At 36.0% G+C, this 18,873-nt stretch overlaps 2 protein-coding genes across 3 annotated transcripts in view; both read left to right on the forward strand.

The window, feature by feature from the left end:
- The window catches only part of LOC147074612 (uncharacterized), an 87,770-nt gene extending 76,114 nt beyond the window's left edge, over positions 1-11,656 (forward strand). For both annotated transcript variants that reach the window (XM_085943846.1, XM_085943847.1), the window contains 2 exons: positions 3,450-7,156; positions 10,705-11,656. In XM_085943846.1, the coding sequence (XP_085799972.1) occupies positions 3,450-7,156; positions 10,705-11,371 (4,374 nt within the window). In that variant the 3' untranslated portion in view covers positions 11,372-11,656. The remainder of the gene's footprint in view (positions 1-3,449; positions 7,157-10,704) is intronic.
- Positions 11,657-16,304: 4,648 nt separating this feature from the next.
- Dad1 (dolichyl-diphosphooligosaccharide--protein glycosyltransferase subunit) lies at positions 16,305-18,639 on the forward strand. The gene is made up of 2 exons (XM_085943384.1): positions 16,305-16,589; positions 18,454-18,639. The coding sequence occupies exons 1-2, from the start codon at positions 16,382-16,384 to the stop codon at positions 18,582-18,584; spliced, it is 339 nt and encodes a 112-aa protein (XP_085799510.1). The 5' UTR covers positions 16,305-16,381; the 3' UTR covers positions 18,585-18,639.
- Positions 18,640-18,873: the final 234 nt, after the last annotated feature.

Here is an 18,873-nt window from a genome sequence, read left to right on the forward strand (position 1 = left end):
TACGTATGCAGTTCGCCGTATCACACTTCACCGTGAAATGTTGTATCGGAAATATATGGTCGTATATTAAAGACCGTATACCCCTGTGGGCCGTATAGTTCTGGGATAAAATTCATGTCTAAATATAACACGGTTCTTGTCGGTTTACAGGAAGCCAGCGACATATAAGCCGATAATTACTGGAATATTTGTTAGGTTAGATTAGGTTTTCATTCTTGAATTCATGAATTTAGTATTAGTACCTACACAGTCATCTCTTTCTGGCAAAAAAGCTCATGGCGAACTGTACTACGGTGAAATATAATACGTACAATTTACATGTAACCTTTATTTTAGTCGTTCAGTATGTTTGTGGACGTCACGTTACTGTCAATATAAACCATTTACCTGCAAATCCGGTCGTCTCCGCGAAGAATAAATCCAGTGAGGAGAAACCTACCGGCGAGCGCTTGGAGATTTCGCGAGAGATCTTACGGAAACCGGGCATACATCTGCACCATATTCGTCTAACCGGTTCATTAGTACATAAATATATGTAGGTACATTGAACAGATTAATCAATGTTATCAAGGGATGGCCCAAGAATGATTGTCGTATAGTAAAGAATTTGGTCGACTTGGTATATTGGTAGCATTGTAATGTGTACGTAAATATTTATACTAAAACATTTGTACGTAAGGGGGACATTTCAATAAATTTTATGAATGAAGAAAAATGTTTAAACAAAACAAGTATTGTTACAGGAAAATAATATTTTTTATTTATTGATATTATACTATTAATATAGAAAACATAGACTTATATACTTCTAGACTTCATAGAATCTTCCTTTTTCTGCTTTTATTTAATAGATTTATGCCACTAGATGACAAGCTCATACCACTAACATACGCGCTCTTTGTTCTGCTTATCACTGTTCTTAGATTAAGCGGTTTTAAAAACCTTACAGCACCATCTAGGAGTGAAGGATAAACCTTTCCGAAACATCAAAACGTTGACAAGGGTCTAGGTCTCTACTTATCATTATTCTGTACTTAACTCAATATGGGAAATATGTGCCGCTTATCGTTGTTCGGGGGTTTGCCTTCAATTATTAAATAGTGTATATTTATATAATGTAGGTTAGGGATTCCAATCCCGCACTCCCGAATCCCGGGATCTCAGGATCCCGAACTATTTTTGATACCTATGAATCCTGGGATTGGTAAACACAATCTCGAAACTTCCGGGACTGATTTTTTTATCAACTTTTATGGAAAATAAAATAAAAACGAAAGTAAAACGGAAAAAAATACTTTTAATAACATATAACTACATTAGAAATAAACTGAGGTTGAATGAAGTTTGATGTATTACCCATGTCTTGCCAATTCATTTTGTTTGCTTGGCACTTTTAAAAACCAGAACTAGAAACAGACTACCAGAAAATGCTATTCTGGAGACCCATTGGTCACAGGGGGAATCACCGGATAATAAATAACCATTTTTTGCTGCCTTGCGCAATGGTAACAACATCAGAAAAAACTTTAAAAAGTAACACTTCATGAATTTTTATTACTTCGGGCATATTATTCAGAATAATGTTTTAATTACCTACTCAAATCTTTATTTTTTTTATATTGTATTTATTGTCAACACAATAAATGTTATTTTTTTATTTTAATTGAACTTGTATTAGTATTTTCATAAATAAATAAAACTGTTTAACTCTCACATTATTATTTATATTTACAATATTATCTCTATTAAACCTATGTATTTCCAAGATAGAACGTACACAGTATTAACAATAAATGTCTTAAATAGTATAAATTTAATTATACTAGATTTATTTTTGACCGATTTTATCGATGTTTTTTGTATATATAAAAATTTTATATTAACTATCGAAAAAATGCCAATCCCGAGATCTTGGGATCGTCAAATTGTAATCCCGAAATTCCGGGATCAAAAATTTGGCTTGGGATTGGATTCCCTAGTGTAGGTACATCATTATATCATTCACGTCATGTTGTGAACATTTTGAACTTGACATTTTCACTGTTCAAGTAAATAAATCAATTATTGAGTAATTAAATTCACACAACTATTTACAATAACCAATTCTCGAATATACTATTTATTTAATTATTGTCGTATTTCTATTACTTGCTCCGCCATTGCGCCGGAAATTCAGATTTACCTTTTATCTTTTTTGCAAACATTAGTTCCTAGGCAACGGTTTTTCAACGTAGGTATCCACTTATAATAGAGAATTTTATTTGCCATACTGTATGTACTAATGTCGCTATATCGACAACTCTCTCGGTCCATTGATGAGATCTCATCTCCGGTTCTGGTTACCTGAGAAACAAACGGGTACTTAGCGATTGTATGTACATACTTACCTGCTAATATCCGATGGTAATGGGCGTGTATTATTTCACTGATAAGACTTGTATTCAACGAGGCCTCCGTAGTTCAATGCGAAACGGAATAGCTCCTCACACCAGGAGTTCTGGATTCGATCCTCGGTGAAATTATAATATATACCTAGTGTTTCTATGATATGTTTCACTACCTACTACAATTATTGGTATCTTTAAAGCCTGTTTTGGTGGATGAAGTCTCTCCTTTCTATTTCCATTCTTAGACTGAATCCAAAATATGAGATGTTAATGCGACAGAGTAAAACTCCGGATAGTAAAGACATATCAATGGAAAAATACTAAAACTACGCAAATTTCTGTTAACTGATTAAGCATTTATAAGTTTGTACATACCGTATATTTACAAAGTCTTGATAGTAGTGCCATCACCAAAATTGCTATTTTCTTTTGGTACTATCTTCAATCGAAGATTGACGACCAATTTGCAGTGCATCCTTACTATCCTAGGCCACTAGTTCAGATCACCAACGAATTTGACATTACGCCACATACCTAAGGAAGTTGTGTAGTGAATAGAATCTTTTTCTATCTATGCCTTCGCTGCTCACTAACTGTCAATTAAATCATACTTACATTGCGAAAATATGGCCAAAGTATTCATTTTTTCTGCACTCGTAGATATAGGTTATCTTTGCTTATTTTTTTAAACTGCGTTCGATCCTTAGAAGATCATTATGGGCATCCACAGAGTGGATGTTGTATTTAATAGATTGTTTACGAGAAACGCATGTTAGCCATTTGTTCGACCTATTGCGTCCATACTCTGGGTACATGGGTCCAAAAACACGTTGCTTTACTCATTAGTACTGTAACCCATTTAATCTTCATGGTACAGTCACATATCTGTACTATACTCTACTCGATGAACTAGCTGTTGACTGTGGAATTTTGAAAAATGAAATTTGTGGAATTTAAGATTATTATATGATATAATGACGTCAGGGTATACTATTAATTTAATAAAAGACTATATTTTGTATGTTGAACATATTTTAATATTAAGTTTTTTTTTGCTTTCAGTTGGCGGCTCTGGCCACCGTCATCCTCAGCGTGACAGCGATAGAAAACAAGAAGCCCGCCTTCCAAAAGAGCATCAAAGACCTTGGTGACGAAATCCGAGACAGAAGAAACCTCGAGTACTCTCTCACACTACCCCACTCGCACGTGGCGTCATTCCGTTCACTGGAAAGAAGAATATCCAATACACCCGCGGAAACGAGCCCGCCAAGAAACTTTGGTATTCTTTACCAAGGCAGACCGAGCTATGGACTCACCAGAAGGTCGAGGCCTTCCCTTCCAGCACCCCCGTACGCTGTGCAGATGGAACCTATGGTTCAGTACTCCCAGAAAGACCCACTATATGATCTCAATGCTAGCGAAAATCTAGAAGATGGAATCACGAGAAACGAAATTCAAGCACAGGCCAAAATATTAACAGTAGGCCCTGGCGATCAGTTGACTGATAGTAATCAAGTCGGTGTCGATAACGTGTATGCAGCAGCCCATACTGGAAACTATCCAGGACAACCTGGGCCACCGTACGGACCTCTTCTTGTGCCATATTATGAACATCCTGAACCTATAATTGAAATCATCATCAAGGAATCAAACGAAAGTTTACCAGCGCTTCCAATCTTGTCGCAGCCAATCGGGCCTCGCCCCAAAGAACCTGTGCAGGTATTCTATGTTAAGTATGAACAAAACCCTCATGGAAAGGATATCATTTATGATCCACCAATTCCTGCCATAACTCCACCGTCTAACGGTGAACCTGATCATCACGAAGAGCATACTACTATTGCTCCGGAGTTTCACACCCTACCTCCTCTTCCAAGCACTACATTGCGAGCAATTATCAGGCCAGATTCAGAGCATTATCATAGTGATAGCGGTGTACGTATCACATTCGGGTCTGAAGCAAAGAGTCACAGCGCTGATTCTCACGATTCATTCTTATCTGAAGGACACGAAGAATCTGCTCAGCATATATCTGTCGCATTTCCACAGCCATCTGCTGCACCATTAAAACAGGCTCCACCACCAACTTCTCAGTTTCACAAAAGACAACAAACAATAGTTCATGACCAGCAACCATTCCAGACTCAAAACTTCCAACAGAATGTGAAGTATCAAAAAAACCAGCAGCACGCTCAACAGAGAATTCAGTATCAACCGAACTTTCCACCACAGAATTATCAACAATTACCGCACGCGAATACACCTCACGAGCCGTTCAGATCACAGAGTAATCACTTCCAAAGATTACCAGAGTTCAATGGACCACCTCAGGGATCTTCACAAGGACCACCTCGAGGACCTCCACAACTTCCACCTCGTGGCCCTCCTCAAAGTGCGCCCCAGCTTTCGAGACCAATCCCGAACTTCCGACCGAGACCACCTTCAGATGGACCACCACCATCATTCCAACAAAGGCCAAACTTTTCTCAGGAGAGACCATTAAGCACATTCCAACAACGTCCAGATAGTCCACCTCCGTCATTCCAACAGCGGCCAAGTCATACTCCTAGTGGCCCTCCGCCAGCTTTCCAGCAACTTCCAGCTCAAAATGGTCCACCACCGTCGTTTCAGCATAGACCAACTCAAGTTTCTGACCGTCCACCGCCATCATTCCTACAACGTCCGATCCAAACTCCAGATGGTCCTCCTCCGTCCTTCCAACAGCGACCCACACATAGCTCTGATGGACCACCACCACAACGAAGTCCATTCCCATCAGGACCTCAAAGACCATTCCATCAAGGACCACAGCCCCAGCAGTTGCAGTTTAATGAGCACGAATATCTTCAACAGAACTATCATACGATAACAACTGAGCATGTTGAGCCTAGTCAGCAACTTCCTCGTAAACCTGCTCAAAACTTCCGCGAACCTCAAAGAAATCCCATTCAAGCACCGATACCGCTCAGCCAAGAAGAGTATAATCAAAGATATAATGAGCAAGTGAAGCTTCTCCAACAACAGGAACAGCAGCGTGCCCAGCAACGCCCAACGCTTCACCAATCATCTCAAGTTGGATCGACTCTCAGATTCCAACAACAGCCGATTCCTCAGCAACAGCCAAAACCAACTCCAACTCAAATCAATCCACCACTGTTGCCCAAGCCAATTCCTCAGCACCAGAATCAACATTCAAACTTGAATATCAACGAACAATTTAATCAATTTAACCAACAGCCCCAGAATCTTAGACCTCAGCCACCTTTGAATCAACAGCCACAGCAATTCCAACAGCAAATACCTGGAGGGCAATTTATTCCACCTGGAGGAGAGCTTATTGCGTCGATTCCAAAATACGAACAGCATTTACTGATTACGCCTGCACCTCAGATCCAGCATCATCAAAATAATCTTCAAAATACTCATCAAAACACTCAGCAAACACAAGTACAACCCCAAAGCTTGCCTATTCCTTCACCTCTAGTTCAACAAAGACAACCACAGAACTTGGTGCAATATGATATCCAAAATCAAATACAGCAGCAGTTCAAAACACAGAATAGTAATGTGCAAATTTCTAATAATAATGAATTTTTGTCTGCCTTTGAGCAAAATCAACAAGAAATTTTACAGCTGCAAGCAAAATTAAGGCAGAGCGAACAAGAACATCAAAAATTATTGGGATTAAGTCAAAAACCAAACATCAATAACTTCCCGTCATCCACTCCCAGCTCATCTAAACAATCGCACCAAGTCGATATTCACAATCAGCAATATTTCAATCTTAGAAGTAATCCTAATTCGGCTGACATTCAATCAGATGACATTCCTGCACTCCACGTTCAAAATTCTCAATCTAAACCATACACTTCACATAATACAAACAGGCCACCTCTTTTATATTCAACATCTGGTTCAGCATCACAGTCGTCAACTCCAAGATATGTTTCTTCAACCCCTAACAGCATAGTTGACAAACCAAATGGAGATAAAAAAGAAAAGAACAAAAAGCCAGTAGACTTTGAATTACCTGATGAAGTTCCAGATGATTTAAGACAACAGTTGATCGACTCTGGCATTCTTGACAATGCACAGATTAGTATTCTTGATTATGATAAAGTAGGAGATATCCCAATTGAATCTTTACCTCCAGATCAATTGGCTAACTTCTATGGTGCTGGTGGTGGTATTCAATTATCAGGAAGTTCTCCAGTTGCAGCAGTTGTTAAACCCAATGGTGAACGAGTAAGACAGGTAGTAGAAGATCAAGACGTAGACCAAGAAGAGGAAGGTTCAAAGCGCATTGAAAGTTACGTGGATGTGTATGGCAAGAAGAAAAGCGTCGAAATGAAAGTAGTCCACTTCGATCCAAGCACAGCCAAAGGTCAACAGGTTGCGAACAAGTACGTGCAAGATGGGGCCACGCGCGTTGCACCGGTCGCCCTCAACGACCACAAGTACAACCGTTATCTTCCGTTGAAGGTCAGCGGGGCGCAGTTCCCTCTGCCTGATGTCGCTGAATTGAAGGGCCGTAAGGTGACCTCGGTCGTGGTGCTTGCCCCCGTCGATTATGACTTCGCGAAGGCCGAGCGAGAAGGCGGACGATCGGAGAGGGCCGCTCCAAATAAAGCCAAAGGGGTCAGCTTCGTTGCTGGCGATGCTCTCAAGAGGCTGGTGAAGACACCCACCATCGAGAACTACAAGAAGTGGCTGGAAAAGGAAAACAGTACGTCTCCAGATTTGCAGTCGGTTGTCCTCCTCGTAACTGGGTAGGTGCACAATATTATTATGTTCATTCACCATACCCTTTCAAAATGAGTCAGCGCAGAATATGGGTTTAAGATTATATTAATAGACTTATTTGCAAGAGTAATGGTTATCAGCCATTCGCCCGACTCGACAGGTTCTTGATCTGAATCAAACACTCATTTACAAAAAATGACTGCATCTAATTTATGGCAGACGCAAGATTCGAACTTGCCTATAATTTTTTGGTTTATTGCTCCCTAATAATATAATACTTAATTGTTCTCCACTCTTCATGATTTTTCCATGAGCAACTTCTATACCCTCTATTTAATTATAACTTGAAATTTTACCAATTAGGTACTCCTTTTCCCCACTACACAGTATTGACCAGGAAACACAAAATATAATAGGGACTGGTTTATCCTTCGAGGAGTGTGGTAGCTGTTTTAAAGCAGTGGTCGCTTATTACTTCAGAGCCTTTAGGCCATCAAGTCAAGGGTCAATAAACTTAAAATAACATATTCTATAACACGTGTTTAAGTTTATATCATATTTTCCACACTCGAGACTCGGACTATCATATCCGGTATTGTAAGCCAGGTCCCATTAAATCAAATTTAAAATCAAATTTTATTTATTTTGCATTATAGTGAACATTACAAATTATTAATTTAAGACGTTCAAGACATGATGTTTAAAAACAAAGAAAGATGAAAATTATTAAAAGAGTATGGGCAGTGACGTCCCGTGGGGGTAGGCAGATTGAGCGTCGCTTGGGGGCGGCAGTTACTCTATGGGCGGCAAATCGAGAAGAATCATTTGGAATATATAGAAATAGCTACCTAAACTTAGTAATAACGAAAACACCTTTCCATTAAAAAAAATCAGCTCACTGGTTTTGTCGGGTTCGCGATATCTAGTTTACTTCCGTTGCCCTTCGACATCCTTGATGGCTAGAAATGACACGTGCAGATTTGCGAATAATTACAGTCTGATATTTTGTTAGTAATGTACCTATCCATACAGCACATCTCTTAGATATTGGACTCATGAAAGGATGATAAAAATACTGTATAATAAATGAGGCGGTATTTTGGCGCTACCTAGGGGCAGCATTTTATCTAGGGACGTCGCTGAGTATGGGTACCTATATATACAAAAAAGAAATAGATCAGTACGTCTCTGTTCTGACAGAACACACTAACTGGAGAATACTAGTTTTGAGTAATTTGACTTTGAAGTCGTTAAAATGTTTGAAATGGTCTATCATGTAAGTTTATTAAGTAATCGTAAAAAGGATGACTTTAAAATAAAGACTGTTTATTTATTAAGAAGGTTTCCAGACGGTAATGTTTGAAGTAAGGAACATTTTGGTATAACTAACTCAATATGTCATTTTTTCGAATTAGTGTCTTCTGCCAGAACAGTGACGAGTATTAAGTTTGTGTTCGCTGGTGCCTATTTACAATAATTATAACACTACATAAACGTATTTTGGTAATCGTGTTTAATAAAGCTCACCGTGTGAGTAAAACACGTGTCGTAAAAATAATATTTATATGCGGTGAATACCAAGTAATAAGCCTATTTTATAAATTCCCTTTACTCATACTATTATTACGGTAGGCCATAGACAACATGTAAAATTATGATAATAATTGCATGATTACAGCAGCAATTTCATTGTTTTTCTGAAATTATTTTCACCTTCGCTTTATTGTAATAATGCTATGCGAAATAATTTATTGTGACTCACGTAAAAGTGGTGATTTTACAGTGACCGTCTGTGAATCTGTGACTTCAGGTTCGACCCCCCGTCTGACAAAAAAATATCAAATACCACGAATATATCAGGAGTGGCCAACATTGTTTGTCCATCGGCCAAATTAGGTACTATCGAAATACCTCGAGCTAGATTAATAATATCAATGTGAAAGAAAAACGTCCAATATGTTTATGTTATTACTAGATACCTAATTATGTAGGTTCACAGGATTATGGAGGTCACGTAAATTGCATTTAGTCCATTTACTACTTGGTGGCGATCACTAGTTTAGATTGTGAGAGTTTTATTAAACCGCGTACCTACACGCAGAGAAAAAGTTGACAGCCTCATAAAAATGTATCATAATCATTATAATTTAGTATACCGTAAATAGATTGTTTAATTAAGTTTTCGCCACAGAAAAGATTAATATATGATATATATGCGGAAGTCCGTCGCCATAGAACAAAGCTTTGACAGAAGTTTTGGTTATGAATAAATCAACAACCGTCAACACGATCCAATTGGTGCCTGAAGTGTTTCGTGTAATTGCTATTTAATGTCGACGATCATTCACCACGATCGGCGTGGATCATTGAATCGTGTTGCATTCAGAGTGAAGATCAAACGACTCGAGCGATTAGCTAACAATATTACTATGTAGTCGATATCCCAAAAGCCATAATCTCGAGAGCCGAAATCCTGAAAAATAAAAAATATATATTTATTCTTAAGTATGTAAAAGGAATTCAAATAATATATAATGTCAAATTGGTTAGTTAATTAAATAATAAGCTTGTTAATTATATCCACTATCTCTTATATTAGATAATTCGGTAGTTATAAAATAGAAATGAAACAATTAGTTTTTTGCAACTTCAAGTGATTATTCTTTTTTATAGCGAATTTCTAATATTGCTTTAATTGTTTTATTTAATAATGTTTATTATTATTATTATATATCTTTATTTTAAATAATATCCTATTTCACTGGTGTTAGTAAACCCCCTTCCGGCTTGCCTTTTTAATATTAATGAATGTTTTTAACCTATGGTGTGAAGTTTGAAATCTATGTAAATACCTCAGTGACGTCCCTAGACAAAATGCCGCCCCATTTTTTAGTATAGTATTTGTATCATCCTTTTATGACTCCAATACCTGAGAAATGTGTTGTATGGATACATTACTAACAAAATATATTATAAGTACCCCTAAAACATACAAAATTAAATTTAGATATAAAAAAACTAATAATTATGTTAGAAGCTTACCCAAATTACCAGAGTCTGAGGTTCTATTTGATTGATATTTCTGACACAATTGGTTTGTACCATTTAGCAATACACAGATTTGTTATTTTCATACCATTTTTACAACATTTGCACCAAATAATTTAAGCTATTTCTATATATACGCCCTCGGTGGACGCATGGCTTAAGCGTTGGACTATCACGCCGTGGGTCCCAGGTTCGAATCCTGGGTCTGGCAAATACACATAATATTGTTTTTCAATTTGCGTATGAGTCAGAGTATGGACCTAATAGGTTGAGCAAGTGGCAGACATCCATTTCTCGTAAAAACAAATCTGTTAATACAAACCTCTACTCTGTGGAGGCTCATATGATCCTATTAGGATCGGACATGGTCGGATATATTATATTCCGATTATTGATTCTCCTCGACTTGCCGCCTCTCGAGTAACTGCCGTCCCCAAGCGACGCTCAATATGCCTACCCCCATGGGACGTCACTGAAATAAATGCATTACAAGTATATTTAAATTAAACAAATTGATTTTTTTCAGAGCGGAGGATGGTACAGAAAGCGACAAGGAAATTTTCATGTACGACGTGGGCACCCAAACCGTCAGCAAACTCAGCGGAGAGCTGTCATCAGCATTCGTGGAAGTAGCAGAAACCAACGCACACAGCAAAGACTTCGATCAGCTGACGGTAAGCGACTCCGGAATCATCGAATCGACTGTCAAACTAGCACCGCAAGAAGATACCCAACAAAAACCAGCACAAAAAACACAGCAAAAAGAAATAAAGTACAGCAACCACAAGCCAGTATATACGGAAATCGACCCGAAAAAACAGAACCCGACAACGAAGACCTCAACGAAAGATAAAAAAGTTAATAATGGGGCAGAATATTTAGCAGTCACGGAAAAGGGAGGGTTTCCACAAGTCAAATTGCCGAACAGCGCTGAAATTTTAGAATTTTTGAGCGACATTGAAAGTCCAACGTATAGTGGTCAAGAATCTAAATTGTCAGGGATAAGATCGTCGAACAGTGAAGAGATCTCAGACTTTTTGACAGGCGCAGAGAGTACTGGAAGTAAAAGAATACCTAGCAGTGCAGAAGTTGCCGACTTCCTGAACGGAGACGAGCGGCCTCCAAACCACGTCTTGATAAGTTCCGGCTACAGCAGAATGAAACTCGGCAGAACTCTACAGAACGACGAATGAGCTTTCCAGACGAAAAATATCGATTTAAGAAATTATTTAAAAGCCTTAGTTTGTAATGAAAAATTGTAAATATTACTCTTGTGGTGGTGCGAGTACGAGTGGATACCATGATGTCTTGGGGTCATGCGATATGTCTTTTTTTATTTGTTTTATTTTTATTTTTATTTTATTGCTGGCGACAGCTCCCTGTAAAATATTTTTCGTATGAATGGGTGTGAGAGTTTGGAATATTTTATAATAATTTTATTGACAAGAAAATAAAAGTAGCCGTTTTGGTATTGCGAATTTGTTGTATTTTTAGTATTATTTATTGATGTTTTATTCTTTTCGTAACCAGTAGTAGTGTAGTGGAAGCAGAACGCGCCAGGCGACCCGGTACTATTTTTCAAGATGGAGCGCACTCCAGGCACTAATTGCAGGAATAACACACCAATTCGACATAATGTCTTATTCAGTGTCGCATAGTAAAATAATCCAACACCAACTGGAGATGGGTTGTATTTCCTGCTATGTATGATAATTGCCAATGTTATAACAAATAAAATATAATATAATCATAATGAGTAGGTACTAATTAAAGAGGTATTTTTCTAGAAAGAACAATAGCTCCTAAAGTATATAATACATTGTTTTGACTTAGTGTGTTATTCCATGAGGTACCTAGTCGAAATACTATCATTACAAATTCTCAAATTCGATACCTATTTGTATAAAATATTGAATACCTAGTGTTATTTAGAAAAGGGGACACGGCATTTATAGAACAGGTTGATTGTACGAAATATATTTAACATCTGTACCGTTGTTCCAAGGACACTAATTATTATGAGTAAGTACGTATAGTTTATAATGATCACGTCGATATCATTTAGATCAGTACTGGTAGGACCTGCTGCCCTCCTTCAGAGCCAACGGTAGCCGGTATAGTAATATACATATATATATCATCAGAAGCAGCAGCTAGGATCAATTTACTGCCGGATGAAGGCCTCTCTAAGCTGGATATATTCCACGCGGTCCTGTGCGTTAATATACCACGCACTTCCGCAAAGCTTACATACTTTACCGATCCAGCGACCTTCGGGTGGATAACGTAAAAATCAAATAAAAGAAAAACAAGGGTATGCAAAATAGGTACGCCAAAAAATTTAAATATAAATGGGCAGTACATATAGCTCGATAAATAGACAATCGCTGGACAACTTACTCTATTGATCAAGTGGTAAGGTCATCATTTATGGCACTACAACCCTTGGCGGGTCTTGGCCTCCTTGAAAAATCTCCTCCATCCTGGACGATCCAGCGCCGACACTCTCCAGTTACTAAGACCGAGCATTTTTAAATCTCCCGTGGCGCAGTCGAGGTATTCTCTTGTCATCGGGGATAGCGTACATAGCCCGCCTCGTCGGTATATCCTCCAGCATTCTACGCACGTGACCGATCCAGCGCAGTCTCTGCATTTTCTGGAACCGGTAAGTGGTACCATAAAGGCAGAAAACGTTAGACTGCATTAGGTGTATTAAATTAAGTAGTAGGTATATATTATTATATTAAAGCTTTTATGTGAAGCGCCTAGTTTAAAAAGCCCCTAAAACTGTTTTTGAAAATTACATTTGAAAATGTATTTAGAAAGATATTTTTAAACTTATATTATGGCCAAAGATTGAATTTAAAAAAACGCCAAAAACCGTCAATACGTATGATCAAAAATTAGGGTAAATTTCAAAACCCGCTAAAATGGTTGGGTGTGCTTTTCAAATACCCCTAAAATGGAAAGCCAAAATACTCTTTAGAATGTAACGAATTAAAAAATAAATTGACAAAGTTTACAGATTTAATAGATATGATTTTTTCTCATTTTTCTCAAAACTACCAAAAATCGTTTTTCTCATTTTTCTCGGAACTACCTAAAATCGTTTTAGGGGCTTTTGAAACTAGGCGCTTCATGTACAAAATAATTACAAACAGTGTAGGTACTTATATAATATATTCAAATAACATTAATTATTATTATAATCCTACAAGAGTATAAGGAGTATAAATCAATTAGTACTTACCAGATCACTACAAACTACTTACCAGACTTCTTGAATTTAAAATAGATTTATAAAAAAAATACTTATAACATAATAGGTAGATCTGTGGCAAAGGATGGAGATAGGCTGTTAATATTCACCATAAATAGAGCACACTAAAGTTTATTATTCATTCGTATTTTTATTTGTTTTCATTGAAATAAGACTACAATTATTTACAGATGGTATTGGTTAGTTTTTAAAATTCAATTAAGCCCTGCGAACCCAAGCCATAATAGATAATAGTCAAAAAATACTCCTCTATCTATAAAATATCTAATAGTATGCGATTAGATCATACATAACATTGAATAGTTTATAGATAGAATAATATTGTGTACCTATATATTATAGTTTAAAAAAAATGAACGAACAATATAATTGTGTAATATCGTCACTGTTCTGGCAGAAGACACTAATTCGAAATAATGACATATTTAGTTAGTACCAAAATGTTCCTTATTTCAAACTTTACCGTCTGGAAACCTTCTTAATAAATAAACAGTCTTTATTTTAAAGTCATCCTTTTTACGATTATTTAATAAACTCACATGATAGACCATTATTTCAAACATTTTAACAACTTCAAAGTCAAATTACTCAAAACTAGTATTCTCCAGTTAGTGTGTTCTGCCAGAACAGAGACGATATGATGTAACCTAGGGGCGGCATGGTATATGAAAGTATGGCGAAGCCGGCAAGTATGGTGAAAAAGTATGGTGAAACAGGTTGGTTATCAATTTGCGGCAAAATTTCCACGTTAACATTATATTATATGGGTACGTTATACTGACCAAAGTAAATCCTCTGTGATGCCCTGCATTTTTTTTATCGCGTTGTCATTTCTCGGCAGTTATCGGCTGTTGTAGGCATGCTTCATTCAGTTGTATGAGGAAGCCAAATCGTTGCCTATCTGTACTTTTAATACATCTATGGATGTAACAAATAAATATGAATGAAAAATTGTGCACAATTTTGTCGTAGGTACCCTATCGTCCAAAATATGCGAAAACTATTATGGTTAGTTTCTTCTTGGTCGTGCACTCATGGCTGAGGATCGTGACCACATTTAAATTTCACAATCCTTTGAGCGACCAAGACTTTCCATCCTTCTCGATCTTCCGCTTCTCTCAGGGCAGAATGGATGGTCAGCTCTTTCACTTGGTCACTCCATCGTGCAGACGCTCTTCCTCTGCTTCGCCTTCCCTGGAGGCTACCCAAAACTACCAGTCTCTCCAGGTTGTCCGGTCCGCGCCTGACAATATGTCAAAAAAACTGCAGAATTCTTCTCAGGCAGGGTTGAATTGATTTTTAAAAACTAACCAACACCACCTGTAAATTGTATAAATCCATAAAAACAAATACGTATGACTTACGAAGTTTAATAATATTATACTTATTAAGTAGTTATTAGTCATAAAAGATTTTATTATAATTAATTAGGTAGGTACCTAGTCTTTTGTAACTTCATAACATATAATGATAAAAAAATAAAATCTACTATAAATTCAGTGTAAATAGTTTGTTTATAAATTTCTAAAAACTAAGCTGACTATTGATAGGTTGGATGGAAAGGATGCTAGACGACAGAATATCAAAGATCCCCGGGGAATCGACGTAGTGGAAGGTGGGTTGACAGCATGGGGAAGTCAAGAATGGGCAAACAGGATATTGGAGACGATTGGCAATGGGTGGTATTAGCCAGTAGAGGACACTTTAAGTATAGTTATGAAAGAAATTAAAGTAGCGCAGGGAATGAATAAGTACTCACCTATATTCTTTAGCCATAATAATTAGTACTAAAAAATTTTAAAGAATAACATTTGAAATCAAGAAACAATGCAGTTAATTTTGGATTTAAATTTAGAACATTCTCTCTGTGACAAGTATTTTATTGCAATATAATGTCACCATAAGAAAGAAACATTAAAAAAAGAATTAGTTATATTATAATAATGTAAGTATCTACCAAATTTTTTTAAAACATTCTAATTTAAATAGAATATTTTTAATATCATATTTACCAATTATTTTAATAATAAAAATATGCTTACTTGGTAGGTAATATTTTAGATTACGGAGATAGACAAAACAGCGAAACTAGGGAGGTACCTAGGTATCATCGAAAATATAAAATAAAAATAAACTTATTCAGTTAGTTGTATCATGGCGATAATGCAATGTCTAGACGAGAATGTAAAGTTAAAGAACAGCTAAACATAAAGTAAAGTTCAAGTATAATTTCTATACCATTATTAGTAAGCTGCACGATGGTCTACAAAACATCACAGCGACTAATAAAAATAATGATAAATTATGTACGTACCTACGACCCAGACTGCAATAATATCAGCTATTTCTATGTTGTAGAAGAAGAATAATAAAACAAACACTCGCTCATGGTAATGAAGAAAATTTTTGATTTATGTAAAGTTTCAAGAAGATGCAGGAACTTTTATTTAACTATTTATTTTACAAAACTATTTTCCGAATTCCAATTTTATTTAATAAAAGAAAACTTAAAAGAGCTCTGCAATAAAATTACAATAACCTAAGATACAAAAAAATGTATAATAAAACCGACAACATAATACCGCAATTTGCAAGTTTTAAAAGTTTATATAAATTTTTCAAATTTTTATTGGAATATTTAAGATTATTTAAGATTATTTGTATATATATTTTTTAATTTTACTTATACATTTACGTTTATTAAACATCTACTAGTGCGCTAACGTGTAAGCTACACCAAGTTTTTTTGGTACAAGCGAAATTGTAGTTGAGAACGATTACTGATTAAGTATCCAAAGTAATGAAATATTTTTTTTGACTTGTATCACTGAGCCATAGACAAAATTAGTCGTGTTTTGTTGTCAAAGACACGTATTCAATTGCCGGTGCCTGTCAATTTGTATTATACCTAAAATCAATCACAATGGCAAATCTAACCACTGTTTTGGGGAAATTCTACAACGAATATACTACCCGAACATCTAAGAAACTTAAATTGATCGATGCATACCTGTTTTACATACTTTTGACCGGCATCATCCAATTTGCTTATTGCTGCCTTGTCGGCACGTTTCCCTTCAATTCCTTCCTTAGCGGATTTATTTCGACTGTCAGCAGCTTCGTACTTGCAGGTAAAGCTTATAAATCGTATTCAAATGTCTACGATATTAAATTAATCACTTCTGGGCGTCAAGGCTATCAAATTGTAGTGTAATCTGACAGCTATTCACAGGTTTTGTTCAATTTAAAGTCATTCATGCACTGACTGATAATGATTATAACCTAGAATGTCCTAGATAATTGGTCGTAGGCTAGCATTCTCTATGGCTCCAGATCATCGCATTCAACAACACATGGGGCTTGTGTCAGTGGAAAACCTGTCCCATTCTTAATTCGGAGGGTGCTATTCTTCGTCTTCTCTGACTTTTGACCTGACTAATTACTTTGAGTTATTCCAGTTTATCGTCCTTGACGACATGACCAATGAGATTTTTCACATCTGCTCTCTAGTACCTACTTATTACATTTAAAATACATCCAGTGTTAGTCCTATTCTTGCTATCTTAAGCTTAGAAGGCAATATTCAAATTGGTAAAACATCAAAGATCTAACTGTACGCATTTTAACAATCTTTATAACGTTTTTCCTATCCCAATGTAGTAACAGTTTTGACAAATCATTTTTATTATTCTCCTTTTGATGTAAGCATCGTAGGTATTCATCTTTACCAGTGACACTGACATGAGATATGCATAAGTACTCTATGAACTCATCTATCTGTCTAACACCAGAATGAGTTAGCATTATTACTGCCAACTATGGATAAAATAATTTTGTCTTGGGTTTGTTTATTTTTACACCAATCGATTAACTTTAATTTTCTAATATTAAGTAATTAAAAGACAACAAGTGAAACACAAACTTTCGAAATACTTGTTTTCATAACAAACATTGTTTGTATAATATGTATTTGTAATATAATATTATTATGATTCTTTCGAGAGATAGATATGAGATGTTTTCAAATTATGTATGTTCAATATTAAAGAATGATGCATTCAAATCGTGTGTATTATTTGTTGAATAAAAAGGAATAGTTTATTAAATTATTAGCAAGCATTTAATTGATACCTACCTTGATTTAATATATAACAACTGATAGTCAACATTATAACACAATTTGATAAACATTTCATGTAAGAACCTACTAGTTAAATTCGTCATAATTAATACTTTGGACGCTGAAGACGCACCTGGCGCGTAATGACCAGGCGGTCGATCGATGTAATTAACGTGCATTTTAAAGGTGGAAATTAAAAAGTCATTATCTAGTCAGCAGCGAATGAGTTAAGTAGTATGACCGTAGCCTAATTGAAAAAGCACACTGGCGCAAATCCAGTGGTTACAGGTTCAAGTCCAGTCGGGTGTAGTATTTTTTCAGAAAAGATTTTTTCTAATGGGTATTTATGTATGTTCAATATTAACCATTTCGCCGCGGAGCATTTAATTACTATTTAATTACCACATTTAAATAACATGCTAATTATATCTATTGTCCCCCTAATGAGGGCGCAATAGCTTTGCCATCAGCGGTCAATGAGTTAATAGGTTATTTGCTCATGCCGGTACAATTTATAATAAAAATATTTTCTCTCCACGAAACGTCTCTCCAATTGCGTGTCAAATTCATCAGACAGGTGACACCTTGCTTAATGGCATGATGTTGATTCTGCAGCAGAAATTTTAACACACTATAGCAATTTTAAACACAAAATTACTAAATTATGACATAAAAACTATAATCTATATTCTATAAAATGAATATTTATCTCAGCATGAAAATAGTAAAACAAAACCAAATTATGAATCTATTTTGTTAATGAGAAATCCTATAATATTGTCTATTTCTACAGCCCATACGTTTGTATCGCTTGAGCATTTCATGACTGTACAGCCTTCACCTTCGTATTAATTTCATTTTCTGTTTGCTTTCAGTATGCCTCCGTCTCCAAGTGAACCCCGAGAATAAGTCCCAGTTCTATGGAATCAGCGCTGAACGAGGATTTGCCGATTTCCTATTTGCCCATATCGTACTTCATATTGTTGTTGTAAATTTCATTGGATAAGAGACCAAATATACCTAATTATAATATAGAATAACTGTTTTGTAAAAGCACATAATATATCTTGTTTTATTTACTCCCTTCCCTATTTACTTAGGTTACATGTAAATTGTACATAAAACATTTCACCGTGGCACAGTTCGCCATGCGCTTTCTCATCGGAAAGAGATGACTGTATACTATACGGTCTCCAATTTTATTAGATTCAATATAAACGTTAATTCAATTTTCATTGTTGATTTTGGCAAAATTCATGAATTCAAGAATGAAAATCTAACCTAAACAAATAATC

This window comes from Rhyacophila brunnea, unplaced genomic scaffold (genome assembly GCF_057557595.1).
Source record: "Rhyacophila brunnea isolate RB1 unplaced genomic scaffold, BYU_Rbru_1.0 scaffold_16, whole genome shotgun sequence".
NCBI classification, from domain to species: domain Eukaryota; kingdom Metazoa; phylum Arthropoda; class Insecta; order Trichoptera; family Rhyacophilidae; genus Rhyacophila; species Rhyacophila brunnea.

What these genes read in the sequence shown, in the direction of transcription:
- Dad1 (XM_085943384.1), top strand. Translation starts at nt 16,382, where the DNA reads ATGGCAAATCTAACCACTGTTTTGGGGAAATTCTACAACGAATATACT. An exon ending in CAGCAGCTTCGTACTTGCAG is followed by an intron (nt 16,590 to 18,453) that starts GTAAAGCTTATA and finishes GTTTGCTTTCAG; the next exon opens with TATGCCTCCGTCTCCAAGTG.